Source organism: Anser brachyrhynchus (assembly GCF_964034855.1).
Source record: "Anser brachyrhynchus genome assembly, chromosome: 1".
Taxonomy (NCBI): Eukaryota; Metazoa; Chordata; class Aves; order Anseriformes; family Anatidae; genus Anser; species Anser brachyrhynchus.
In genome coordinates this window covers 113,457,233-113,485,219 of record NC_137694.1, presented here as the reverse complement: position 1 = coordinate 113,485,219, position 27,987 = coordinate 113,457,233, and the positions used below count along the sequence as shown (strand labels likewise).

Below are 27,987 nucleotides of genomic sequence, written 5' to 3'. Positions count from 1 at the left end.
TGCATTTCTCTCCCCTCCTCCCAAGTTAGACGTTGTAAAATGGGTTTGCATTTTGCTTATTGTTTATTACTATTTATATACCTTATACTACATGCCTTCCATGGCTGATTTGTTTCACCTGTAAGTTATCTTGTATTTATAAAATAAAAGCTGTAATCGTAATCTCTTTTAATTCCCAAGCCATTGTGAACATTTCCAGATAATTTTATAGGAAAAAAAAAATAACACCCTTTTCTGTGGTTACGTACCACATACATATTCCAGTGCACCTCCTGCAAGCACACGCCTCGTTACGAATGGGAGCATCAGCACGTTTCAGAAATCCCCTTGGAAACCATCTGTGGAAATGAGGTTCTTGAGAGGCAGGTGTGGGGCCTGTCATGGGCCAGCGAGGAGGAGGATGGAGCTGATGGCACCACGAGGCTGTGCAGTCCTGCTGCTGGAGAGGATTTCTAGATCAGGGCTGATGCAACCCTGAGGAGGAAAATGAGTTGAGATGGTGAGGTCTTCTTAAGCTCCTGGTGTGATTCCAGCAGGGCTAAGGGACTTCAACTTGCAGTGGGACAGCTGGTGCTGACCAGGGAGAAATTCTCCCCTCCTTTAAGTCAGTGGGAGCTTTGTTGCTAAACAGAAGGTAGTCTGGCTTTCACCACCACCGTTATTTGTGTGTCCTGTGGGAAGCACCAAGAGGTAAGCGTATCTGAGAGGTGGGGAAGGCTGTTGTGGCCATCCGAGTTGGCTGATGGAAACCTTTGGCTCTCTGACACATCTCTGTCCATGTAGTGTCTTCAGTTCCTGCAGTCTTCCCTCATTTCTTCCACCTGTCCGTGACCTGGTAGACTTGAAGCCTTGATAGGATTCCACGCCTAACCAAAGTGGTTGTCGGTTTGCTCAAAAAGCAAACTGCAGAAGTGTTTACCTCAAAGATTTAAAAAATTGGAGTTTTTTTTTTAAAAAAACAACACACAACACAAATATATGCCTGGTGTTTTGGTCTGTCTCTTGCGTTTGAGGCTTTTTTACCACAGCCCAACCCACCCACTCTCTGGTAACATCACAGCCCACGCTCCCAGCGCAGCGTACGGCCGCTCTGGCAGTGCTTCACTGGAGGAGGTTTGGCTGCCTGCTTGGCGAGGTGAAATTTCTAAGTTTTTCCTCAAGTTTCAAAAGAATTTTGTGTGGTCCTCAGCCCAGCAGCTCTCTGTGGGGTCTTTTATCCACTCCAGCCCTCGCTGCCTTCCACAGCTCAACTCCGCAATCGCAGTGCTGTGCTTGTTGTAGCCCTAAGATACCATTTCGAGACTGTTCAGTCTTAAGTTTCTTTGTCACCTGCCATTCCAAGAGAAAGCAAAAGGGGACTGGCTATTAGCAGCAAAACTCTATTTCTGGGCAATTGGTAAAGCTAATGAGTTTTTTCAGTAAGACACAGTCACTTGAGATAATGAATGCTGCCATTAGCTTTTTTAAGGCTGTTATAGCTAACCAGTGTTTTAATAATTTTTAACTAACTCGAATACATATATATTTTTGCAATAGGAAAATAAATACAAAGCATATTCTATCCTTGAGGGAACTGCTGAGCTTTAAGACGGTGGAGCAAAATGTAACCCTTCCAAAAGCAAAGTTTTATTGTTGATGTTGCACTTGACGTTATTGCTTATTTTTCAGAGGATGGCCAAGTGGAGGTGTCTCTAAGATGCAATTGATGAGACTGTGAGCTGAGGACAGAGCCAGAAATAGATGACTTCTGACACTGTGACTATAAACAATGTTTGTTGTGTTGCCCAATCGATGTGCTGGTGGTTTCTTTCACAGCAAGAAAACCAAGTGAAGGCTGATCCTGCAGACATCCCTGAGGATAAGAGGGCTCCGTGTGCGCTCAGGTAAGCAAAGCAGGACTCTTTGCAGGACGTGAGGCATAACTGCTATACACTTTCTGCTGGAGGAGCAAATCTGCTCTCAGCCAAATGGGTGTTAATGAGAATCACTCAGTGGACAGCACACCCTTTGCACCTTGTAATTGAAAGAAGATTTTGAATCTTTACTTAAGAGAGAGAAATTTTGCAGTCAGCATCATCAGAATCTAAAATGTTCTAATGAGGCAACTGCAGCAACATTGCTCCAATACAGTGGTTAGTGCTTCCTTTTAAGCATCCAGGGTTTTTCAGTTTGGGTCTTTGTTGAAAGACATCTTTTTTTTTTTTTTTCTTCTTTTCCTGAACTAATTCAGCTGCAGCTTAAGGAGCTAATCTTCTCTACAGTCAGGAGGACTGTCCAGCTGTTTTTGTTTAACCCGTTCCAGTTTTAGCTCAGGCTGAGATACTTCCATGAATACCAGTTTCATCTGAAAGGGAGTTAGTTAGGTGTTCCAGGAGCAACTGCGTCTGTGTATGGGCTGCTGAGGTCATCGCAATGAGGCTGTTCACTGTTGGAACTGCTTTCTTCTGCCTGGTTCCCTACAATCACCTGTCTGTAACGTGGAAAGAAAAAAGGTGCTGTTATCAGAAACCATAGCTTGGAAGATAGATAGCAGCAATTTCATAAGCAAGTACGTTATTAATGTTTTAAAAATATAGACGATGGTTCTTCCAACTCAAAAACATTGAAGCCAGCATGAGAGTTGCTTCTGGACTTCAGCCCTCTTTATCCACCATCAGAATTATGTCCTTACCTGCAAATGGAGTATGACCAACAGCAAAATTGTGAGCTGTGAGCCACATTTGGTGAACTCCCTCACTCAGCATGTGACCTTCAGTCCAGCCCTTAAGCCCTTGATCCAGTTCTTTAGCTGGATTTTTAAAGAGGAAACCAGAAACTTTGCTATGACTTGTTCTGTAGCAAGAATGAAGGGACCTCTCACGGCTGGTCCTGGAAAGGAAGGGGGTTAGGAGTGATGTGTAAATTGAGTGCAAGAGCAAGAGGGATGTGTGACATCTGGGAGAGGTTCCCTGATACTAGAACTGGGAAAAGGCAGTCTAAGGAGGGATGGGGATCTGAGCAAGAAAGAGAAGGTAAGACAAGGGTAGCGGGAAAATTTCAGCATGCAAATAACAGGGCAAAGATGTATGGTTCTGCCCAAAAAATCAAGTTAGTGGTGCGGTGTAGGGGATGATGATATGAGAACAGCAGAGCACACCCTGTCTCCTCTTCCCAGCAGCTTCCCAAACTTCACCCTTAAAAAATAAATGGCAGATAAGCTTTGGACTAAAAGCAGTAAATTCCATTCTGTATGGCTAAACACAAGATGGTCCCAACTACTACTATATTCTTAGGGATTCAAAGGTGGGGAGGAAAATTACATTGAGAAGAAAAACATAACCCAGAAGTGCCAGTGAAAATGGAAATTTTTTGAAAAGTCTTATCCATGTCCTGGTGCTACAGATTAACAGACAAGAAAGAGGGGATCTTTGACTAAAAGCTATGTTTGTTTCAGTGGTTAGACAAATGTAACAAAATCTAAAAGGCAAAATAAAGTTAATGGGATGAAAAGGGAAATAATTATTTTGAATAATTTGGAGGAAGGAAAATATCAGCTTTGTAACTTCAAATTTATATTAATTACTTATAAAAGCTTAAAATATCTGTGCCTGACAAAACTAACGCAGCAGGGATTTTGCTTTACAGTAATTAAAAAAATAAATAAAACAAAACCCCAAAGTCTCAGCAACAGGCCCACCATGGGATGGAGGCAGGCAGACTTGGAGTTTGCTTTGATGTGATGCAGGCATACTCAAGGGATCTCTCTTCTCTCTGATTGACAGAAGCAATACAAAAATACTCTTACCAAAACGGGATGCTTTCTTTCCAGTCCATTAAGCAGCTAAGCATCATCAGCTAGCTATCCATATTCTTCAATCAGTGGGAGAACTTGCATCCCAGAGACCTGCAAACTGTCTGAGGAGAGCTCTGGCTGGCTCTTGTTAATCTTTAACCATCCTTGGAACAGTGAAGAAATCTGATGAGATGAAATTTGATGGAAGGGCCCTGGTGTCCCAGTACCCAAAGAGAGTGAACTGGTCAAGCCAGGTCACTACAAGCCAGTGCAACTGACCTCAGCCCCAGGCAAAATAATTGAATTAAAACTAAGATAAGGTACAACTGAACAAGTATTTCAAGGGACAAACAAAAAGTAATCCCCAGCAGTGTGGTTTTATAGAAAGACAAGTACAGTGAAACATGTCTGATTTCATTTCTTTAGGGGAATACCGTTTGGAAGATAAAGGTAGTTGCACGTATGTGAGCTATTTGAACTGCAGCAAGGCATTCAACGTAATATTCTGTACTGATTTCTTTAAAAAGAAGTATGCCCAAAACCCATTAAACAGGTGTTAAGTGAGTTAGGCTGCTCAAAGAGTAACTGGAGAATGATCACCGTGGATGTTTCAGGCCAGGCTCCATAGGCACCTGATGCAGCTCGGCATTTTACCAGTGATCTGGAAGTACCTGTAAAATCACTCTGAAAGAAAGCTGCAGATCAAGATACAACGATACAAGGAAGAGCAAACAGTCATATATTCAATGAGTCTATGATGATATAGTACAGACTGGGCAGCCAGGTAAGATGGACCTATTCAAACAAAATTAATTTTAAAGCCTCATTCCTGGCAATAATAATCTTCACTGAGAACTGCAGATTTTTCAGAATCTCTCCCTAAAAATGACAAATTGTGACAGCATAGAAAAGCTAGAGATATTAAGAAAAAAAAACAAAACAAAACAAAGTAGAATTAATATTCTGTATTTATGGACTTCTAGAGACAGACTTATCTTTGAAAGCCTGGAGTACTATCCTATAATTCCAAATATTCATATATTTAGTATAGTTTGGTCTGTCCACAGCAATCATGCATGAGATCTTTGGAAGGACACCGACTACTGGTAAGCAACCTCTCTTCCTGTCTGAGTTCACACACACACGCAGGCAGTGGCTGGTGCTAAACAAGACCCCAGACTGTTATTTTTCACTTGGAGATTAGTTCCCCCTGAGCAACATCAGCACCACCGTACCAGCGTCACATCAGACTGTCACGGGACTCTCCGGTGCCATGGTGCCTGCCAAGAGGTGCGGAGCGTGCTCCAGGTGGTCAGCCGTTGATGGCAGGAGCGGGAATGCTGCTCTGTGAAGACCCTGTAATTTGAGTTCTGAAGACTGAAGTCTTGTAACCAGCTTTGACAGCTCATCGCTAACCATTTCAACAGCCTGTGCTCCTCCGGGTCTGACAGCTCCTCACATGAAAAGGATCTGGTTCTGTCAGCATGAGAAGAGAAAGTTCTCCTAATGACAGAGGCGTGAAAGACAGCTTTATCCCTTGAAACCAGAGGCTTGAGGAAAACAAAGTTTATTATCTGCTGTTTGAGAAACTGTACTGGGGAGAATTTGGGATAGATCCCCAGGAACACTGCATATGGGAAGCCAGCTTTAAAGATTTAGCTGTCCTAAAGATAGGGAAGAGAGGGCTGAAGAAAGCAGAGAACGGGAGCAGAGCATGACCTGCTTTATCAGAGAAGTACCTCTCATGATGATCTTCTTACAGTGGTATTATTAAGAACCCTCTCCCCAAAGACAAGGTGGCATGGCCAAGTAAAGCTACGACACTTCTTACTGTCACCAGAAGGAATATAAACTGGCACCTTGAGTATCAGGTTGGCTGTCTTTGTTTAAAGGAATAGGTACTTTTTGTTATTGTAAGAGAGAGAGAGTGGGTATGTTGTTCACTAATGAGTATTACAATCTTGAAGATATATATTTTTTTAAAAAAATAAAAAAAATAAAAAGGAGAAATTATCTGCCCTCGTGAGATCTAGGATATTACCACAGATTTTTTTTTTTTTTTTTAATCCTACAGATCAAAACCCCTGAGCTGTCAAATATCCAAATTAGTTCCCTGGTTCCAGGAATGAAGCAGCTGTTGCAATTGATCTGGATGGAGCAGAAAATTGAAAGAGCACACGGACATTGTACAGTCTGTCCACCAAATCAGTGGTTATCTGTCTGTCCGTGAAGGAAACCCTCACCTGCAAACTGAGACAAAAGCTGGCTGCAGAACAAGCGTTTTAAAGCCAAATCACACATCTCTGTCTGGCAAGAGGGATCCTGAAACTATGTTATCGTATGCCCCAGCAATATTGGATAAAATTTGGTTGAAGTTGGGGGGAAAAATGTCTAAATGCTGAGTCAGGTTTCTTATTGCAAGACTCAGCAAGGCTCATGCTGCCAAGGAGTCCAGAGCCACTTGGTAGAGTCCCCTTCTGAGGCTACCATGACAGCAAGAAATGTTGGTAAGGGATGAGATACGCAGATCTTCCCTTTTTTTCCCCCTACATTATACTGTCTGGGAGGCAAGTGGTTGTCTGAAGACTTTGGACGTCCACAGCAGCCTCAGTCCGGCTGTCAGGGATGCATGGCCTCCAGTGAAAGGCATGGGAACACAGGTTTTCCCCAGGAGGACTAGGAAGGCGCGTTCCCTGCCCTCTTTCACTGCATCAAGTTCTAGCCTCCAGTGGGAGCTGTCTCCAGCCACTAACCTTATTTTCTGTATCACTAAATATTCATAAGAACAGAACCATATATGTCATTTGGATATACCTTTTGGATGGTAAGAAATATAGCTGATGCAAATGTTAGTGCTGGCTGTTGATTACAATAGCGTGGTAACTGCCTTGGCATGCTGAAGAATCGGAAATAATTAGTCCCAAACCGTTTTTTTTCTTTCTTTCTGTAGGGATGGCATAACGGTGACAAAAGGGACTGGGACATGGATTCTTTCTTGCAGCTGTCTTGCAAGGATCAGCCCTCGCCCCTCTCTTGAGCTTGCTCATCTGACTTGGCACCAAACCATTTTGTGTTGTAGAGAAGAGTGTGGTGCAATCAGACCTCAGCTTTGGGTCCGGGACCTCTCAGCATCTAAGGATTATGCTGTAGAATAAGCAGATCTAGTCATTGCATATGGCTTTTGGAAGACACTTTGACTTCTTTTGTGTATGGATATGCAGCTAAAAGTCAGCAGACTATCCTGTGGCAGATGTCATAGCCTTGCCAACATATTAAGACATCAGCAAATACAGTGGTAGAAGAGAAATGATCACTGCATGTCGTACAAGGCCAAAATATAATCTTCAGGGGCTCCACAGAGATCCAGCTGACAATAAAGACAGTTGACCTAGGGCAGTAGGGGTTTGCTTGACGGTCAGCTGAGGACAAGTGAAAGCAAGAAGATACGCTCCTATAAATGTTCAGATGTGAAAGCATGCTTGTTTCACCAAGCAATTGAGCAAGCTGAAACAGAACATAACGTCCTACATGCCCCTGGGTTTGACAGAGAGACAGACGAGCACAGAAACTGTGAAGGTAAAAGTTCCCCAGCCTTGACCAGTGACGTACATGTACATTTGTTAGGTGAAGGTGTCACAATTATCATGGCAAAAAAGTAAGGAGATATCTGTACTGAATATAGTTGATATTCACGCCAAGGATAATGAATGGATTACAGAAAAAGAAGAAGAAAGGGGAGGATGGTGGAAGTTAACAGAAAGATATTTTTTTCAGGCATTTCACTATGTTTTATTGCTGGAATGGTGAGAAGAGTAATTGGAGTAGGTGGTTAGAAAACAAATAGAATTCAATCCAAAAAAAGGCAAACTTGGAGTGTTTAATAATTTTTTCAGTCCTAAATTTTTATTTTTATTTTTTTTTCAGTGTATTTCAAGCATAGAAAAATGATAAGACAGGATGCTTTAAAGCCCTAAGCAAACCTCATCCAATACTGCTTTCCATTAATGATTCCTGGGCTTTCCACAAAACCTCCTTCAACAGCTCTTTCAATGGGCAAGACTGAACATACTGGGGGTGAAGATGGGTATTTGTAAGCCCAGCGTTTAATTCAGTAACATAATATAAAAGTGATTTAAAAAAGATACTTCTAAAAAAAGTCTTCTGAACACACCGAGATATTCATGTGTACAGACTTCTGCCACTTTTTTCAGTAACAGAAAATTAATGGGAACAGGCCTGTGTTACCGTGTAATTTTATGTCCATTTCCATGTGTTTCTTGTATTATTAGCTTGCCTCCTGCTTTGTGGTTTATTTGGGCAAGTTGCCTTTTTTATTGTTGCTGTTACCTTTTGTGAGCATGCCAGAGGCCTTAGGGTGCCAATAAATTAGACTATTAGTGTTCCTTTTTTTTTTTACTGCCATATTATACTCTTGCTTCCCTCTGCTTGTTTGTGACCTAATCTTGAACCTCTGCCTAATTTGCTGAGCTGAATTTTCTGTGTCCTGATCAGATTAGGAGGAGCAGCGGGCAAATGCATCCCTGTTTGCATAAAACGTGTTTGCCAGAAAACCCAGCAGCAAACAAAGTAAACCAAATGTAGAAAGCTGCAAACAGAAACCTGTCCTTAGACAAAGTTCAAGTTGACAGGCAGCGTTAGAACTACCTTCCCACTCAGCACGCGGGTGCTGCACATCGGTGGGCACTGCGTCTGCATCGGGCACATCCCCTACAGGTACCTGTGCAGCCCCTACCCCATTCTTCACAGGACAGGGTCTGTAATCTTCTAGAGGACTGGGGACATACCTGTCCGGTGGGGGTTTTACTCAGTCTCTTTTCAGCCATGGAGGCTTTGGGTAGAAATACTCTACTAAAACAGGTTAGCTGTTCCACCTATCTGCCACTGGTGGATATTTCCTTGTTTTGTCAAGCCAAGCTGTAAAAAACAGTCTGGCTGACACTAACATGCCCATCTGGGATCTCCCTGTAAATCTAGATGTCCTTCTACAGAGCTACATGTACTGCACACACTCTTTGAGCCTGAAAATTATCGTCATGCTTTATGGGGCTACTCACTAGCTTAAAACCAACTCTGTTTTAACTCACCATTAGGTGAATAGTACTTCTACTGAAATTTCAATTAAGTTACAAAGGTAAGAGTAACAGAATGGCACCTGTAAGCATTAATTGCAGGGAAATGGCCTGAGGCTAATTCCAGGAGATTCTGGCCCAAGAGAAAACCCAGTTGGACTGTGCTCCGTGCTGTTTCACTCCTAAGCTGACTGGTATTGTGAATGCTACGTGCTCGTGGTTGGCAGGAGCTTCAAGTCATTTCACAAGTACGTTTCCAAATGATTAATATTGCCTCTGAGTAAGTGTGTTTGTAGTTTTACCCAGGGCTTACTATGCTGAAGGACAGCAGTTCAGATATGGGCCACCTTTGGGAAGGAAGGTACTGCCAGACTTATTGCCAGGATTTGCAAAACATGAAAAGAATAGGAAATAAGCCTAGATCTTCAGAGAGTGATACATCAGTATTTTCACAGAGTTAATTTAAATTCCAATAACTTTAAAGTATTTAGGGAGTGAGCCACTCACTTATTTCAGGCATGAAAGACGCTTCTGCACAACAGGACACAGAGCGTTAGCCCATTGACTCCTCACAGTAATTTTGGGATGAATACAACTGTGTGTTTTTCAGATATTAAGTCATCAAGTAAAAAAAGAATTAATCACAACCAACTTAATATACCACTCTAAATTGTTCCAGTGAGTCATTGCCCTCAGATAAAACATGCGGTACCTCTGAGCTTGAGTAGCATCAGCTTCCAGCCATTACATTTTAATACTTTACCGCACTGTACCCTTTGATTGTTATCATGGGGCTCTTGGACACTAAAAGCTGTTCTAAAGATAGAAACAGATAGTTCATAATGAGCATCCTTGAGCCGCTGCTCCTTGAGAAACTAATTGATTTGAGTATATTTCTCTCACTGTAGGATACATTTTCTGGATCTCAATTTTTTTCCCCAATTTTTCCCAATTTCTTTAAACCCCCCTTTAAAGAGTGTATTCTAATATACGTACAGTATTCTTGGAATGGTCTAAGCAATGCCACACATAATATTATTACCTTTGTGATCTCACTAGTAAGTTTTCTCTTAATTTAATCAAGTCTTACAGGATTGCATTGGGAGCTCATGTTCACCTACTTTACCATCATTATTCCCACTTCCTTCCTGGGTGTGCTTTATGTGGGGTACTCTCTCATTCTGTGTGTAAAGCAGACACTCTTACTTTTATAATACACAACCTTGATAGCTGGCATAAGTAAAATGTGTATTGTTTGCCAACACACCAAGCAGACCGGACTTCTCTGCCCATCCTTGTGCTTTACTGTTCCCCCATCTTTCTCTCATCAGCAAACCCCAACAGTTACGAATTCATATTTTTATCCAGGTGATTAATACCAACAGTGAATAGCAGTGGGTTGAGAGACACTCAAAGCAAATAATAACATAACAAGTGTCATCTCGGTGTGCAATTATAAACGTTGAATGTAATTGCTGGATCATTCGAAGCAGCGAATGAATGTTTCATGCAGATAGTTTTATCACGCTTAGATATACTTACTTCACTTCTGATTGTACTTACTTTACTGGACTTGATCCAGAGCGGGACATATACAGCAAAATAAGGAAAAGAAACATCACAAAGGCAGCAAGTCCAACCCAAAAGGCTATGACAATAGAATCTGTGAACACAACACAGTAATTCTGTCACTGGTAACACAGCAAATGCAAAATGCAGCAATATAGTTTATGATCTGTAAGAAAGGTGTGTCATGGAACTAATTCAACTTAATTAAGCCCCTGAGAGAGGGGAGTGCGAGTGCCAATTTGCTAAAAGTCTTAAGAGCCTCCTAACAATTTATTGTGAGAGTATATGGCCAGGGCTGGGGAAAGGCTGGAAAAAATGGAGTAAGTGTGATGGTGACTAGGACTATGCATATTTTTGAAAGGTAATCCTGAGTACTTAGGATGTTTTTCCATTTTGGCTGTTTGCAGGGAACACAGTTCCTTGTACAAAACCACAGTGCTGTCAGCAGTGCTGCACTCAAGACTGAGCTGCTGCTGCTCCGTGTATAGCCATATCGTGCCCTCCGGTGAAAAGGTACTACACGTGACCCTTAAGAGGATGCTTTTAGGGAGGGAATTCTAGCTTTGAAAATATTTTCTACTAAGAAATATTGGACTTTCACACAGGAAAGCATGATGAAAAGCACTCCTAACACAACAGTCCAGTGGAAGAGACTGTGGACTGTCCCCTGTCCAGCTGTAATACTTGTCATCATCATGAAATTATTCAAAATGAAGCCTACTTCACCAGGACTGGTTTCTTTAAGGAACAAGTAAGTGGATTCCTAGCACTGAAGTACGTGTTCAGAATTGGTTTAAACCAACCTAAGGTCCTGCCGCTGCTGCTATCTCCGATCCAGATGAAAACTTGTTTTTGTTTGTTTTTTAAATTAGTGAAAGAAAAAAAATAGTGCAAATGGGGCTCAGAAACAGTTTTGGGAGCTGGTCCTTAATGAATTAAGAAAATGAATGAATTTAATGGATTAGGGAATTAAGGAAATGCTGAAATTACTGCCTCAGTTATGGGCTTGCTATTAGATGGGATGAATCTGTTCCTGCCCCAGTAGCACATTTGGTCACTGGTTCAAAATGCTCCTTCCTGGGATCAGAGCAGTGGTGAACTTCCCAGTTAAAGCCTTGGAAAGGTTGGGTGTTGGGCAGGGCACAAGCCGAGAAATGCCCTGAATTCATCACTGGCTACCCACTTAGACTGAGGTGAAAAAGAAGGGTCATTGACTCCAGAGACAAATATTGACCAGGATAAAATAAATCTTCTATCTCAAAGGACAAAAAACATTCATGTTCTTTGAAACAGGTCCAGTATGTTTGATTAGGTGTTTCTTTGTGAAAAAGTTCAGAACGTGTTGTCATCAGAGCCACCAAGAGATTAGGGGGAGTGATTCTAGCTCCTTTAAACCTTAAACTAGAGCTGACCCAGCGGAAGTCTTATCAGAGAGCTGAATTTTGGCTGGGCTACTGAGAAATGAGAACGTGCAAAATGACTTCTGGAGCATCAGCTTATTTTATGCTCCCTCTTTTAAACAAAGTTTTCCTGAGCTTTAATTCAGAGGAAGGTAAGTTAGGATGTGAGGGCAAATATTCTGTCCTACTCTTCCAAAAATTAGGGGAGACAGTGACTGGGTGCTACTGGCCAGTCCCAGCTCCTCGAGGGAGAATTGTTGACTTCCGTTTAAAAAAACTAAACCAAAACCAAAAAGCTCATGATCCAGGAATATTTTGAAAAGCTCAGTATTTAAGTGCTCAAAGCCAAGTGGACAGAAGTGAAGAGCTGGAATTTATAGCACTCCATACCAAAGCTATTTTATTTTCATCTTTTAAGAGCAGTTTTAGTATGATCCATGGAATTCACTGAAGCTAATTGAATTTGTTTCAGATCTCAGGGGAAATTTGAACTCACGAGGGATAAACAGAAACTTCCTGACTGTTTTTAAAGCCTTGCAATTAGGATTTTTCTGAACTGGGATAACATATTTTAACAATCTATAAAAAGCTCTTCGACTGCTAACTTTTACAGTCACCTTTTGTATGGGTGTGTATATGTTTTAAATATCAAATTAGTTCATGGGCCAATTAAGCTTTTTATTATTTTTATTCAAAATAGATAGAAGTGCACAATGCTACTAACAGAAAGCAAGACCAAGTCGTTATAGCTGGATTTAGGCTCATTTTCAAGAGACAAACATGTTCTCACCATGCTTCAGGGACAGGCCACATAACAGAGGAAAGAAAGTGCAGAGATTCAGGACTCTGTTTTACATTAAATAAAAAAAAATATAGGGCAAGATAGAATTGGGGAGTTATCATTCCATCCCAAGGGTTATGACAAATGTGTAATCTATTTGGGCTGATTCTGCAATGCACCTAAACAAGTGCTCAAGTCCCATTGCAGTCGATCGCCAGAGGCCCTCTGGAACGTCAAGCCAGTGGATATTTTAATACTAGAGATATCACACATTTTGCCAAACTTGGTATGTTTATGGCCCTATCTAAGGAGAAATTATCACATTCCATCTTCAGCACAAAAGGCAAGGATTTGCTTAATCTAGTTTGTTTACAGAGTTCCAAGCACATGAAGACAATAATCCAACAGCAGTTTTTGAAAATATATGAACGTAAAGATTTTGTAAAGACGGGAAAACCTACGAAGTATCTTCATTGCTTGACTAGCCCTTTTACTCAAAGCAAGGAAGAAACTAACCAGCTGCAAAATTATTATAGCTTGCTGTCCCAATGGTATTTGGAGAAGGAAGAATAAAAGTACTAAGATGACGCAGTGTCCATTCCTCCTGGACCGCTGACACGGAAAAATGTCTGTTTTTATAGGAAGCACAAAACCCCCAAACCATCAGTTTAACTTCCCTGCCTATCAGGAAACCAAACCCAACATTTGTAATTTAGAAATTGATACAGCCAACGTGGGCTTTTTAAAGTCACAAATCACGGAGCAGAGCTCCATTTTGGCACGCAGCCTAGAAATACCTTACATAAGCAGCCACCCCAGGGGACACAAATTGCCTTAACATTAGCCTGCAGAGAAGAAAAATAGTATATCCCACACCATACTATTTCCTCTTTCTTCTTCTTCTTTGCCTGGGAGATGGGCAGCTGAAATACGGAAGCCTGGTTTCCTGCAGATTTGTTTCTCAATGCTGAGCCTAAGGGCAATTTTCTTGGTGCCTAACAGGGCACGATCTCTGCCTGCAGCTTTTTGGTCAGTAGAGGTCTTCGTTCACAATGTTCTTCCTCCATTGTTCAACCATCAGCTGTAGGAACTTGTAGGAGATTTTATATCTGGGAGGCCTCCACTCCTTTGTTATTCAGTCAATGAGCTGAAGATGCTGAAGGAGCAGATTGGATGTGTAAACACAAAGTATGGTCACATAAGTCACCTCCTCAGAATACAAAAAGACCTGACAGGTGTCAGACTTCCTTCTGTCTTCAGGGTGAGAGAACGAATACAAAAAAAATCAGTAAGAGAATGGTTTACTCTGTTTTGTTGTTGTTGTTTTGTTTTTAATTGAAATAAGGCTTATGAGATCACTCATAAGCACTCAAATAGGTATGTGGTGATTTCCTCTATGAAACTATCAATGAATTTCAATTAAATTTAACAGACGGGGAGCATCTTCTCACAGAAGCAAAACTTCTACAAGTTTCAAGAAAACAGGCAGCTGGGTAAAGAGAAATATCCTATAAATGACCATGGAGGGAAATGCTGCAACACAAACTCCACGCCTCTTATCTATCAGGGACTCCATATGTTAAAAACATGATATTAATGAGGAAAAAAAAAAAGTTGAGATTCCTGAATTCTGCTAAGCCAGCCACATACAGGGGACTTACAGCCTGCTATAGTTGGCATTTCAGAGGTTTCCTGGAGCAATCTGGGGGCAATTATCTGCCGTAACTTTAAAATTACGAGAATTAGAAAAGTGGTGTAAAGCTGCTCATAACCTGCCTGTTCCCAGCAGCACCAAATGTTGCTCTGCAGTATTCTAGAGCAGGATTTTATATACGGAGGGCTGTGGATATTTACACCACCTTATTTAAGGTATGTTACTTTTGGTACCAAAAGTTGGAGGCAATAAATGCTAAGCTCATCAGAGTGGACAAAAAAGCTTTTCTAGAGGCAGTGACTACCATACCCATGTAGTTGCAGTTTTCTTCAGTTAACTGAATAAGGACCAGTAAAGCCCACAGCTGTATCACTCAGACAAGGATACAACCACAGGGAGAGACTTGATAGGAATCTCAGGACAGCATTGCCCACAGCCTTAGCGGCTCAAGCATGCCTATATATTCTTCCCGATCTTCATCAATCCATCCAGCTATAACTGTTTAAGTTAATCCCTCATGACACAACTGATTTTATTTTAGTAAACCCAAACCAACGCAGTTACATTAGAAAAAAATTGACTTAATAGCAAAAATACATCGCTATGCTATTGTGCAAAACCAAGTATGAAATTGAATTAGCTGTCCCTAGCTGAATTCAGAGAATATTATGTCACATTAGGCACTTTGAAAATAAACTCCTAAATCCAGCAGAATCAGCTTTCATGGCAACAAGTGTTTAGATGATAACGTATATTACTACTTCATCTTACAATTCAGTAGCAGTAAATCACAGGAGGAAAAACAATAGAATATATTTTCAGCTTGTTGTTCCTGGCTAGTGGAAACACAAACGTCTTCCTTTACCAAGGTTTTAAATATTTATCAGTTGTAATATAAGCCGTACGTCCCAAGACAAAACAGGGTAGTCTTACAAAAAACTGTGCTCATGCAGTCAACTTTTCTGGGAGCAGCAAGCAGGTAGCTCACACCCCACACTACAGGTTTGCACGGCATAAGGTTTACACTTAGCAAATGGTTAAAAATAATCTGTCCTTCTAAATAAGAGTTAATATCAGCAGCCTTACAGTTTGAAGCACTGTGAGGCACAGCAAAGAGCTGCACTGCTAGCAGTAAGTGCTGCTGGGGCACAGCGCAGGTAAGGCAGTTGGGCACGCAGTCCATACAGACCACGTACACATAACTCTTTCTTACAAAGAAGCAAAATCAAGTCAGGGCGACAAGCTCTGCAACATTCTGCCCGCTGTTTTTTCCTGTGCTGGATCGGCACCTACCGCTCAGCAGTACTTACATTTATTAACCTTCAGCTTCCTTCCATCCACTGGGATCGGGTCTATGTAGTCCCAGTAATACTCATAGGACCAAAAGTACTCAGACGAGTTGGTTCTGTTGGCCATGTCAGGAGTGCATTTTAAACCAGCTCAGTACTCCAACCAAATACTTTTTTTTTTTTTTCCCCTCATTGTGCTTCAGCGCCCTCAGAAAGAGGTTGCGTAAGCAATGCCTGTGTAAATCACCCCGCAGCTCAAGGACTGCCTTGGTGCCGGACAGCACTTGGCAGAAATTGATATCGACGCCTGACAGAAGAGGGACAGCCGCCTTCAGGCGTGACCCTCGCTCCCCGGAGGGCTGTTAGGGTGTTCGCCTGGGGCTGGCAGGGACATGGGGAACGCTCAGCCAAGCAGGCTGGGGATGGGATGGACGCACGCCAACGGGGTCGTGGAGACTGAGAAACCAACGAGGCACCCTGGGGAGCTACGGGGAAGAGGTTGGTTGGGGGAATTTCTGGGCACAGTGTGCTTAGAGGGGAATTTTAAGGTCCCCCTGACAGAGGGCAGCGCGCCAGTCCCCATGGAGCACACCCTGTACAGAAGCCCCCTCACAGCGACCTGCCCCGGCCGCCATTTTGGAGCTGCCTCAAGGCAGGGGCTGGAGGGGGCGGGGCCTAAGCACCAGGGGGCGGGGCCATAACCGGGAGACGCGCTCAATGGGGCGTGGCCACGAAGGGGGCGTGGCCATGTGCCAGAGTGGGCGTGGTTACGGGAAGGGGGCGTGTCCACAAGCAGAGTCCCCGCCCCCCCGAGGACGCTATTGGCTCCAGCGGGCGGGCGGAAGCGCGTCACGGCCGTTTCCGGCGCGGGCATTTCGAAGGCGGGCGGCATGGCGGAGCTGGACTCGTCGCTGCTGGAGGTGGGCGGCGGGTGGGATGCGGCGGCGGCGGCGGGGAGGCGGCCGCAGCCTCAGCCGCAGCCACCGCCGGCCGGGCAGGCGGAGGGCGACGAGGAGGACCTGATGCCCATGGTGTTCCTGTGCGCCGGCTGCAAGCGGCCCGTGGGCGACACGCTGAGCTGGGTGACCAACGACGAGGAGACGGGCTGCGTCCTGCTGCGCAGTGAGTACCGGGCGCGGCCCTTGGCGGCCCTTGGCGGCCGTTGGTCACCTCTCCCCTCGCCTCCCCGCAGGTGCCTCCGCCAGCGTCTCGGTGGACAAGGAGCAGAAGCTGTCCAAGCGGCCCGGCGAGTGCGGATGGTGAGGCGCGGTGCCGGGGGGGCAAGCGCGAAGGAGCCCTGAATGCTCTAAAACCAAGTCACAGTGGGTGACCCCTTTTTTGAATAAGGGTGGGCACCGGGGGCTTTCTGTCTTTATTTTTCTTCCTGTGTAAGCGTTATGTGTTTTCCTTAAAGCATGATTGAAACGTTGTTCTGCTCTGGCTGCTCGATGACGCTCGGCAACATCTACAGATGCACCCCGAAGCATCTTGACTACAAGAGGGATTTATTCTGTTTCAGCGTTGACTCGATTGAAAGGTAAAGGCAGGAGTCTTATCGCTAAGATAAACCTCGCTCTCCAGGCGTCATATTGAAGAATGCTGCTGTTAACGTTCTTAGCGCGCGTAGGGAGAGCTGTTTCTGCACCTTGTTCCAGAGCAGCTTTCTGTGTTGCTGCTGCTAGCATCGTGGCGCTGAAGTTGTAGCTGCACCATCTGTGTAATGTTAGACAAATCCTAGAAAAGGAAAGTAGCAGGGTCACCTGTATAAGAAAGAGCATACATCCTGTGAAAATTCCTGTAAACAACACAGGAGGGTTCCTTCTCAGTTTCTCAGAAGTGAGTACATACGTGCTCTGCTCTAGACAACAGAAAAAGACCTTGCAGTCATAAGTAATACCTGCAGTCTGCTGACTACCTGCAGTCATAGGTAATACAAAATATGCCTGGCTCCAAACTATTGGAGGTGCGTGTCATCAGCAGAGAACACAGGCACGGGGGTTTAAGCAGAACTTAAGCAGAGGTCTGAGGTGCATTGGCTGGTGTTCTCTTTCCTCGAGAAGGCAGGTAAAAGCAAATCTTAAGACCGAATGTGTACTCCTATGTAACTGTTTTACAGTCAAAAACTGTCTAGAAAATGAAGGTCTGCCATTATATTGGTTTTATCTGATTTGTAGCACTTGAAACTGGTCTTAAATTGTTCCTCCATAACTACATCCAGAATTCAGTCCCCACACTCTTATCTTTTATCAGAGCATTACTACAGTAACACTAATAAGCTACTGTTTCTCCTGTGTGGGCTTGTTTTAGCATGTTTGCTTTTTACTAAGTTTCAGACTGTTCTGCTGAACCTGTGTGGCTGTTCTCCTTTCTACTCCGAATACTATCTTCTCGTCTTTCCACAACTATGATATTTTGCTTTTTACATGGCAGTAAAAGTCTCTGGAGGACTGTAACATGGTTGCAAAGTGACATTTTCTTGGAGAGTAATGATAATGGCTAGTTCTCACAGCTAGTGCTACATTGTTCTCATTGTTTTCTTTGTAACTTCTAATGGTGTCCTGTAGCACTGACTAACTTTTGGAGTTCTGGCTTCTCCAAGTGATGATGCCTTGGTAGTTTTGAACTTAGAAAACTGTTTTCGTTCCACCAAACAGTTTGTTTGCAAGATGACTAATTTTTTGTTGTTGTTGTTGCTGGAATCATTCTTCTACTGTGCTAGTGTATTAATCGTAATCTTATAATCATCGAGAATGGTGGATGAATCTTACACTCTTACGCTCATTCTTCTGCCTTCAGAGTGAAAAGTGCATGATCTAAACTGTAGCATATCAGTTACGTTTTAGGATCTTCAGAAAAGCAGGCTGTTACTGATGAAGAACCTTTAACTCTCGAAAGTCGAGCTGCCTTGGAAGAAGCACTAGAAAGGGTAAGACTTAATCTCGCATCATTCTTTGTGTATGTCACCACTATGAAATACTCCTTAAATTGTTCCTGCAGAGCAAACTGTAACAGATCAACTCTGTGGGTTTTAACATATGCTATCACTTCGTGCTATTTGATTATCTAAGGCTTTCAGTAACTTCCTTTCTAATGTTCACGTTAATTGGCATTTTCTATTTATCAAATACAGCTTTAGATTCCTGTCTGTCCGTAATTAGAAAGACAGCTTGACTTGGCAGTTCATAGACCGGCCTGGGTTGGAAAGGTATTTGAAAGATCATCAGGCCCAACCTTCACATTTTCATTCAGCCTTGAATCACGTCTCTTCTATAGGATTGTCTTGCATTTAAACTGACTTCGTGCTTTTGCTCTTACTTTGTATTGAGATACTGTGTAAGGAGTGGTATTTTGCTCCACAAAGCAGTTCTGATTGCAGCTGGGGACAGTTGGGAGCACAGCATCATCAGATTGGCTCTGAAAGCAGAGAGGTGTCTAGCAAGAGGTGAATGCATGAATTTGATGCTAAGGAAGGCTGAAGAGAATTATAGTTTTGAGTACGTAGAGAGTTAGCGTTAAAGTTGAGTAAACTTTCAAACTATGGATGTAGTAGGAATAGAATCAAATAGAATTGGTGATGCATCATCAAATTTGGGCTCTTGCTGACATCTACGTTTGTTCTTTGTGTTGTTGATTTCTGTTTCTAACCAATCATCTTTCCATGTTTTCATTACAGGCAGACACCATACTAAAGGCTCTGGAGGCAAGACTGACTGCTGTTGAATCGAATATTGATTCTCTTCACAATAATGTCTGATTCTCTTCACAATAATCTTTGAAAGAAAACTTCCTGCATCTAAACTAACTGCTGGAGAAGGATGCGTGTGAACCTTGTCCTTCTAATGCGTTGGAATCTGTGGGAACACTGTGAAAGCTGAGCGAAGAAATGAAAGACAAAGGTGGCTCATGTTGCAGTAGAACAATACTGCCTACAATTCCTCACCACAGATGAGGAGTTTCCTCTAAAGAGAATACCCCAAGAAGAATTTTTAAATGGTGTTTCTATAGACTTCTGTTTCATATGTAAATATTTATTTAAATTTTTACCTCTGAAAGCAAAGCATTTATCTCCTAATTTCGCTGCAAACCTATATCTGCTGAACTGGGTTTGTATCCTTTCTAAACTAATTAAAAATAAGAAAAATAAAACTCTGACTTCAGTTGAAGTAGCAATATATGTCACTTTCTTGTGTCTCAAGCCTTTGCTTGACCTGTGCTCAGAGACAGAAATAATCCAGTAACATTTTGCTAGCTCAAGGCTAAAATGAAATAACTGTAAAGAAGACTTTAAAAGCATTTGATTAAATGGCTTTCCATGCAATATTGAAGGTTGTGTGTGACAGCTTCAAGGGAAGGAAAACAACCAAGGCTGGTAGCAGCACACCTTTAAGCAAAGCCTGATGTATGTTTGAGCAGTGAATTCAATGTTAATTAAGAATGATTGTCATTACTTTGTTTCAGTGTAGATATTTTGGCTTTTACTTTGTTCTTCTGTGTACTTAACTGTTAGAGTTTCTGACCTGGTGTCTGTGTTCTCAGTGATTTATTTTTTTCACCAATAAAACAAAAGAAGAGCAAGTGAAAATAGTCTAAGGGAAGAATAATGGTGTTTTTCTTTTCCCCATTACCCAACACTAATCTTATTACTGCTAATTTAAGTCTTCTCCAAAAGCCTAGAGTAAATTTCCCGTTCTTCTTCCTACTGGTAAGTATTGTTTTTTCTAAAAGCTTTTTCATTTTCTAACACCCCACCCTCTATCTTCCCCTTTCTTCTGTTTTGTTTTGAAGTAGCATTCTATTTGTCCTGTTCTGATCATCTGTCTTAGCCTTTCATGTTCAAGTAACTAAATCACTTTATAACAATTTCATGACAGGTGTTAAGTCACAAGCACTAATAGTGCTAATCTTTCCAATCAAATTACTCTAGTATCTGTTCTGAGGCAGCTTCTTCTGAAGCATGATTTTGCTGGTCAGTTACATTGCAGACTTCTTTCTGGATGGCTGAAGAGAACCACAAACTGTTCTGCCCTTTAATTAAAGATGTTTTTCATTGTATAGTGAGTACATTTTTGTCAGGAGAGCTAGCGTTTTATGGCTTGATACGCCTGCCTTTTCAGACATAACCTGTTTTCTAATACATGGATTCCCTTTCTATCAAGTACTATGGGAGCAGGCATGCAAGCTAAGCTCATAAGGATCTCTGTGGAACTTTCCTTTTTTCAGACATGAACATGCCCAAGTTTTTGACCAAAGACTGGGGCAAAGACGTGTGCTGTCTTTTTTTTTAATGTCCTCCAACCAAGAAGCAGCGAGAGACAAAGATGAACTTAATATTTTTCTGATTATTTGATGTCCAAATTACTGCTATGCTAGAGGTGAGAGAATGAGTAAACTAACGGTTGTCAACCTTGGTGTGGTTTTCAAGTGTGTTCTTATATTAAACGACATTGAGCATACATACATACACGCATTTTAGCTCTACCCTTGATGGAAAGAGCCAAGTTTGCTGATCCTCACGCAGTACCTGTAGTTTAAACATGTTTCTCCATTAAGCATGTGGAGGGCCTCTAACTGTGACTGAGAGCTATTTCTCAAACAGATTCATCACCTGAGTTCCTTCTGTGACTTGTTTAGATAGTAATATGTAGGAGACATGCTAATGATCTATGTATAATGAAAGTAAAATGTATACATGTAAGCAAGCATTCAAAGGAAAAAATGGTTGCTTGCTTGCATGTACATTTCATAACTATCTATCTTTTCCAGCTACTATGGGAAAAATACCTGCCGATGGAGGAATCCCAGAAATATAATCCCGCCAGCGAACCATTCTTAAACACTAATGAAAGCTGTAGTTTCTTAAACAGCTCAAGCTAGTAATGAAATTTTAGTGAGCCAGCATGATGGACAGTGTACAGTCATATAAAAGGTATCGCTTCTTGCCTAATAAGCAGTACTTATTACTGGGTGGTGGTTCCTTCTATGCCCAGTTTCTATCCTTGAATACAGGATAAATAGGGAGTTTAACTGGGGTTCTGCATGCTCTATGGTATGCTTCCTGATACCAGTCCCAGGCACTTTATGCATTAATGCAATGCGAGGGGAAAAACATACCACCTCATTTCTTGAGTTCTTGAACTCTGTATGCAGCTAATACGGCAGGATTTGTTCCAAATACAACAGTCCTTTATAGCTTACTCTGTATGCTCTTTAGAGAGGGAAGTGATATAATGTGTGTTCTGAAAATTAAAAATTGAGGTTTTGATATATTCAAACTTTCAAACACTTTTCTGTAACTTCAAAACAATTTCCAAAGCACTGATAAGAACAGCAAGCAAAACTTTGCATGTACAGAATCCACCAGGAGGAAAGGATCGAGAGTGGGGAAGATGTTACATCCAGTACATAAAGAATGAATATTTATGAATGGATCGTGTTACATATGTTCTTTGCAGCTTATTAATAAATGCATCATGGAATTGTCAATTGAAGAAAAATGAAAACATGAAAGCTGATACAGGTATGCTAAAAGATCTTCACATGCTTAAGAAAGATGAAAATGGGAATTGGCTTAGATGAGATTGGAGCTTCTATAAACTGTATTTGAAGGGGGGAATAGACAGGTGAACTCTATTTTAGTGAATAGGTTATGTTCAAGATGAAGAGCAGGTCTTGAATTGTTTCTCATCTTAATGTTCTCAGAGTGCCTAATTTCAGTTTTTAATAAGCATAACTCAGACTTTTGCTTGTCCTATCATTCTATTTTTGCCTGTTGAGTACTTTTTGCTAGATTGTCAATGCCTGAAATACCTATTACATCTAACTACTTAGCTTAAAATAAATAAAGGGATAGTTTGTCCTCCACAGGCAGGGAAAGGGGCTCCTTTCATGACTAATGCAGTATCCTTGTTTAGAGACCTGATGTAAATATGTGAAGCGGGAAACCTTCACTCCTCGATAATCCCCTAATGCGTGATGTTTATCCATGTTTAGAATTTGAGAATCCGCTAGCTGGAAAACCACCTCCATTTAATGACTCTTCCTTTTCAACACTGATAGGATAGAAGAAGCTGGAAAGAGAGCCTGAACTGGAGAAAATGTGCCAGAGCAGAAGGAACAGAAGGTAAAGAGAAAACTGGCACATAATATCCTGACAGGAAAGCTTGATACTGTGGGAGTGAGCAGGACAAAAATAGACGCGTGGATTCCAAAAGGAGCAAAGCACCTGAATCAGTTTAGTTCCAGAGGGATTTGAACATCACATTCCTTTAGGTCCTGTGTAGACGGGCAAACTGTCTGATACAGTTACCAGAGACTAAACTGACATAGCAGATTGTTTCTGGAATAAAATACTTATTCTCACAAAATGCAGTTGAATGGGGAACAACACCAGAGCAGGCACTGAAGTGTAGGTACGTGTCAAGTTCTCTGTATAAAAAGCAGCAAGTCCTTTGAAAACCCTTCTCACAAGTCTTCAGGGCAAGAAAGGATTGCAGAAAGTACATTCCATAACTGAAAAGAAAAGAGGAAGTAAAAGAAAATCATTCAATGAAAATTTTCAGTGGAAAAAAAAAATAACAAAGAAAGCAGCAAAATGAGCTAAGTCCTAGTAGGTTTTTACTCAATATCCATATGGTCTGATGAACAAGAACTGATAATGTTATGCCTAGAATGAACACTTGGCTCCTTTTAAATGGAGCCAAAAATTGGAATGTATTGTTACTGTAATTAGCGCTTTAACAATCTATGCAAAATAGTAGCAAGCAGCTATTAACAGTCCAGTTAAAATAACGGAGCTTGCTGTTAAAATTTTCCAGTTATTTCTAATTCCTACTAATAAACTAGTGAAACTGTTATATATAGACTTTCTATATATGGAGGGTCTTTGTTCCTTAGCTGCGATGTTGCAGCTGTTTGCCAGTGCCAGGTTCTTCACCGGCTGATGTGCTGGTGTGTTTATAGTGTGTTTTTTTGGGGACAGGTTGATTCCTGAACTTTTCCAGGCAGCTGGTTGTCAACATCTTCCTGGCTGGTCTACAAATTTAATAATATAATGATAACAAGCTAGGAAAATTCGTGATCATATATAGTATAATTCTTTGGTGTAATAGCTAGTTACACAAAACTAATCTAAAATTAAAAACAAATTAGACGTTAATTAGCTGTTTATTAGACAGTTTCACCAGTATAGCTAAACCAAATTAGACTCTAGTAAACTGACTACTGGCGATGTGCTGTTACAGCTACAAGCAAGCTAAATAAGTTCAAGACCAGACAAATGCCAACAATGTTTCTCAAACCCTTAGGCCTTTTGTTGCCATGAGAATAGAAGAATGATGGCCTGCTAATGGAGATGCTGTATTTACTGTGCTGCAGGACTACAATAGAGGGCTCATTTCTACATAGCATGACACCATCCAGGCGATTCTTTCCATATGTCTCCCATTGGCTTCATACTGTGTGGCAAGAGGAACAGAGTATCATCATCAGCTTGAAAACGAGCACAGAAACACAATCATATTTTCTTTTAAACTAAAAACTCCAAGCTCAGCCAAGTTACCCAGGAGACCAAACCTATGTAATTTTATAGTACAAGGCTTTATGTTTACTGCTATGATGAAACTGCTGAGGCCATAAATCAGGAAAGATCTGCTTGTTTTCCCTCTCTGATGGTGTAAAAGCTACATTTCCCCCTTAAGCCCCAAGGGCTAGTTCTTATACCAGGATGACAGAAGATTTGTTTCAAATTTTCTGTAAACTGAGAGAAAACTTCCCAAATACCTCAGCACAGCAAGTAGAATGTTCAAACAGTAAGGGATTAAAATCAAGAAATGCATTTGGCTTTTCTGACTTGTTTTTGTATGCCAAACTGTCAAAATGACATTATATTACTATACAACATCACGTGAATCTACTCCATTAGTAGAGCCTCAGCATTTTAAACATTTCGGAACCATTCCAGTCCTCTGTGGAGCCAGGAGTTGGACTCGATAATCCCTGTGGGTCCCTTCCAACTCAGGATATTCCACGATTCACTTGCCATTTAATTTTATTCTCTGTTAAGAATTTGCTACAAGAGGATTAGACACGTGTGTTTCTCATGGTGTTTAAGATGGAAGAATTAAATAGTTTGAGCTCACTCCAAGGCTTGCTAGCCATTATTTTATCTCTTTGGGGCCACATTTGGGGTTCACTGGAATTAAAGGGAACAGCCTGGGATCTTATTCATGCCATATTCATGTTTGGGTAGGAAAACAAAACAAACAAAACCAACAGCCACTCAGGAAAGCAGAAGGACATCTCAAAATTTCCCAAATGACAGTTTGTCTTGATCAATTGAAAAATGAGATCTAATTGTGAACCAAAATCTCGTGTGGGTCCAAGTATAAATATTCGCATATAACAGCTCTGGTAGCTGAATGGCCATGCGGTCTGTGGTTGTATAGGCCGCAGACTTATAGATCAGTAAGATGCATCACAATCTCCCTCCCCCCTGCTTTACTGAAGTAGTGACCACACACTAAAGACAGGAATACTGAGAAAGACCAGGGATTCTGTTCCTAGACTACATTCTTCTGTGACATCCATGTTTTGAGGGGGGATACTGAAGACGCCAGGAGAATGTTAGAAGGGTAAGAAATCATATTTTATTTCATTTCATAGGTTAACCATTCAAACTCTTTAGCTTATCCCAGGACTAGAATTTTAAATGTTGTCTGTCAGTTCATCCCCAGGGAATGGGGATCTGCTAATGCAGGCACCCTTGGTCTAGTGGTACAAGGGGAAGGGCCGGTGGTTTGGACTGCAAGCTACACAAAAGTCGTATTTGAAATAAAGTGTGTGATTTTTAACAACCAGTGATCCAACTCCTGTACACCGATGTACTCAAATAAAGGATGATCCACAGCTGGAAATCTGTAAGATAGGCACTGCTTGCAGCTGCCTGTGGGTTGCTGTGGGGTCCCTGGGCCACAGCTCTGTGCCAAAGTCTAAAGCAGTCCCCGAGAGGTGCGGGGCTTGCAGCCAGGACTCATGCAGTCTGGCAGAGCTTGTTTGGGCAGCCTTTCCTGGCTCCGTTTGGGTAAAGCTTTTTCTCCAGGGCCCCAATTTACAACCACAAACAAACAAGACCAGCAATAACAACAAAACAGGGACCGAAAGCTGGGTTCAAATAACCATTTTCAGGCATCTAAATAGAAGGTGTGACTTTCAAGCTGCTGGCAAACATCCAAGTGAAATCTAAGGGGATTAAGCCCACTTTAGGCTCAGGTGTTCCAGCATTTATGAAAAATCAGTGCTTAAATGGCCATCTGGGAGCTGAATTTTGGGCAGCCCCTCTATTTATTTAAATCTTGACCCAAAATTCTTGACTTGTTAATACGTAATGGCCAGGCTGATATGCATTTCATTTATTTGCTTACTAATGTTTCAGCAGAGTAACACGGGCTCTCAAACCTCCCTCTGGTGCCTGTGCCCCCCGCACACGTCGTCCCTTCATGCTTTCCCAATGAGGCCAGGAGAGGGCACATTTCCATAAGAATTTCACTGCTGCTTAACAGTGGCAGTCAAGATTTTCCTCTCCTAATCATTCTGCTCACTCAGGACGTTGGCTTTTCCACCACATAGTGCTGTATGTTTTGCCTTTCTTTCTTCACCAGTTTGTTTTTCAAGATGAATTAGCAGCCTCGTTGAGGACTGCAAGCTGCCCTATTTCGTTACTGGGAGGTAGGAGGTGTAGGTTTGTTGAATAAATACTGGTTAGACTCAAAGCTATTATGATTGAGCCATAAAGGAGTCTGTAGGACTCTTATCTGTTACTTCCCTGGTGGTTCTTTGGGGAGGATTGCTATTACTCCTATGATGCTTTCTATGGAAAAGAAAAAAAAAAAAAAAAGGAAAAAGAAACCTGAATAAAACAGACTTTTTCTAATCCTGAGAGTAAATTGGAGCTCACATCTGTTTTTTGCTTCTGACACATGAGATGTTACAGAAGCAATAAAGTGCAGCAAGCATTCATTTAATCCATATTAAGGAGCAAATTTCCATGATTTGACAGAAACTAAAACCCTTTAGCTTATTTTTACATAGCAAAGTAATGTGAGGTAGAAAACATGAAAACTTGCCTATTTAAGGATTTTACAAATAAACCATAATCTAGTTTTCAGTGGCACTGTGATGCTCTAGAAAATGAGCCTACAGCTGAACTTTTGAATGACAAACTGCACACTGTTAACCACTAGATAATTAATGCTGCTGGCAAATCTCACTTATCTGAATACTTCCTAAAAGAACCAAAACAGCTTCCCACTGAACGTGTATTTAAAAATATCCTGGGACACGGTGATTTCATGCCGTGATTTCTGCATGAGTAACAATAGGCTCTTCATTGTTCACACTACAGTTGTTTTCTCTTTTTTTTTTTCAAATCACTGATTTCTGTACACCCCCCCCCCCCTTTTTTTTTAAACTGTAACATACATCCAGAGAATAACACTGGATTTAAGTTGAACCCATGAAAACCAACTTCTTTCTGAAACTACTGCTGTTTTTCAATGGCTGTTCTTTAAGATTTGTATAAGCATAGAACTGCCTTATATCAAGCCAGCAGGGCTTTTCTGAAAGCAGCTGGTGAGAAAAGAAGGTTAAGCTTGCAGTGCTCCATATTTTAGCAGAAATTAACAGGGTTTGGAAGCCATTTGCAAATACACGAACTCTTCCTGGTTGCCACTATCAGAAAAAAAAAACAAAAAAAAAACTTTTCTTGAAGTGCCTCCTCCCCAGCTGTAATAAATACAGCAGGCAGGGTTGGCTTAGCCATGAAAGTCCCCATTCATAATAGTGCTGTTAAATTTCAGGCTGCTTATTTTATCTAGCCCAGTGTCCCATTATCAGCCTTGCTCAATAACTAATCCAGTCCGTCAGGCATGATGAAAGCTCGGTCCCCAAGCTGGGGTGCCCAGGCTCAGAGACACTACTTGCAAACCTCTTTCTTTATTTGTACATGTCATTTGACCACAATGTTAGTTAGATGCAACGGCTTTACTCTGCAGAAATGAGCCATACTGAATAATCCTGGGGAAAGTGCTTGGACCAGATTCACTTCAAGGCACTTTTCCCCAGCCTGTGAGCTGTCAATCCCAGCTGTGAAAGACGAAAGACCACCTCTCACTTGTTTGAGTTGCTCCAGCAGAAAAACTGAGCAGCGTTTTTCTATGCTCTGTCTTAGAATCATAGAACATCCTCAGTTGGAAGGACCCACAAGGATCAGCAAGTCATCCTAGCTCACAGAGGACCACCCAAAAAATCCCTGGGGAGCCTGTCCCAGTGCCCGACCACCCTCTGGGTGCAGAACCTTTCCCTAACACCCAGCCTGACCCTCCCCTGTCCCAGCTCCATGCTGTTCCCTCGGGTCCTGTCGCTGTCCCCAGAGAGCAG

The 27,987-nt window shown here is 41.9% G+C and overlaps 2 protein-coding genes across 4 annotated transcripts; one reads left to right on the top strand and one right to left on the bottom strand.

Annotated features, from left to right (window-relative positions):
- Positions 1-50: 50 nt before the first annotated feature.
- Positions 51-16,270, bottom strand: MRAP (melanocortin 2 receptor accessory protein). Its single transcript, XM_080570451.1, has 3 exons — positions 15,577-16,270; positions 10,426-10,525; positions 51-2,470 (listed from the first exon to the last, which is right to left on the bottom strand). The coding sequence occupies exons 1-3, from the start codon at positions 15,680-15,682 to the stop codon at positions 2,356-2,358; spliced, it is 321 nt and encodes a 106-aa protein (XP_080426577.1). The 5' UTR covers positions 15,683-16,270; the 3' UTR covers positions 51-2,355.
- A 128-nt stretch (positions 16,271-16,398) lies between these two features.
- Positions 16,399-20,145, top strand: MIS18A (MIS18 kinetochore protein A). Of its 3 annotated transcripts, none has more exons than XR_013942523.1 (5): positions 16,400-16,677; positions 16,748-16,814; positions 16,970-17,092; positions 18,399-18,481; positions 19,229-20,145. XR_013942523.1 is itself a non-coding variant. In XM_080570436.1 (5 exons), the coding sequence occupies exons 1-5, from the start codon at positions 16,446-16,448 to the stop codon at positions 19,307-19,309; spliced, it is 597 nt and encodes a 198-aa protein (XP_080426562.1). In that variant the 5' UTR covers positions 16,403-16,445; the 3' UTR covers positions 19,310-20,145. The 3 variants fall into 3 exon arrangements, 2 of the variants coding, with proteins under 2 accessions (XP_080426563.1, XP_080426562.1); XM_080570436.1 differs by having other exon boundaries at positions 16,403-16,677; positions 18,388-18,481; XM_080570437.1 differs by lacking the exon at positions 19,229-20,145 and having other exon boundaries at positions 16,399-16,677; positions 18,352-18,482.
- Positions 20,146-27,987: the final 7,842 nt, after the last annotated feature.

Excerpts from the sequence above, each read along its gene's own strand:
- MIS18A (XM_080570436.1), top strand. The coding sequence starts at position 16,446 with ATGGCGGAGCTGGACTCGTCGCTGCTGGAGGTGGGCGGCGGGTGGGAT. Across the intron at positions 16,815-16,969 it reads CGGCCCGGCGAGTGCGGATG|CATGATTGAAACGTTGTTCT; the intron begins GTGAGGCGCGGT and ends TTTTCCTTAAAG. Across the intron at positions 17,093-18,387 it reads AGCGTTGACTCGATTGAAAG|TTACGTTTTAGGATCTTCAG; the intron begins GTAAAGGCAGGA and ends GTAGCATATCAG.
- MRAP (XM_080570451.1), bottom strand. The coding sequence starts at position 15,682 with ATGGCCAACAGAACCAACTCGTCTGAGTACTTTTGGTCCTATGAGTAT. Across the intron at positions 10,526-15,576 it reads GAAGCTGAAGGTTAATAAAT|ATTCTATTGTCATAGCCTTT; the intron begins GTAAGTACTGCT and ends TTGTGTTCACAG. Across the intron at positions 2,471-10,425 it reads TCTGGATCAAGTCCAGTAAA|ACAGGTGATTGTAGGGAACC; the intron begins GTAAGTACAATC and ends TCCACGTTACAG.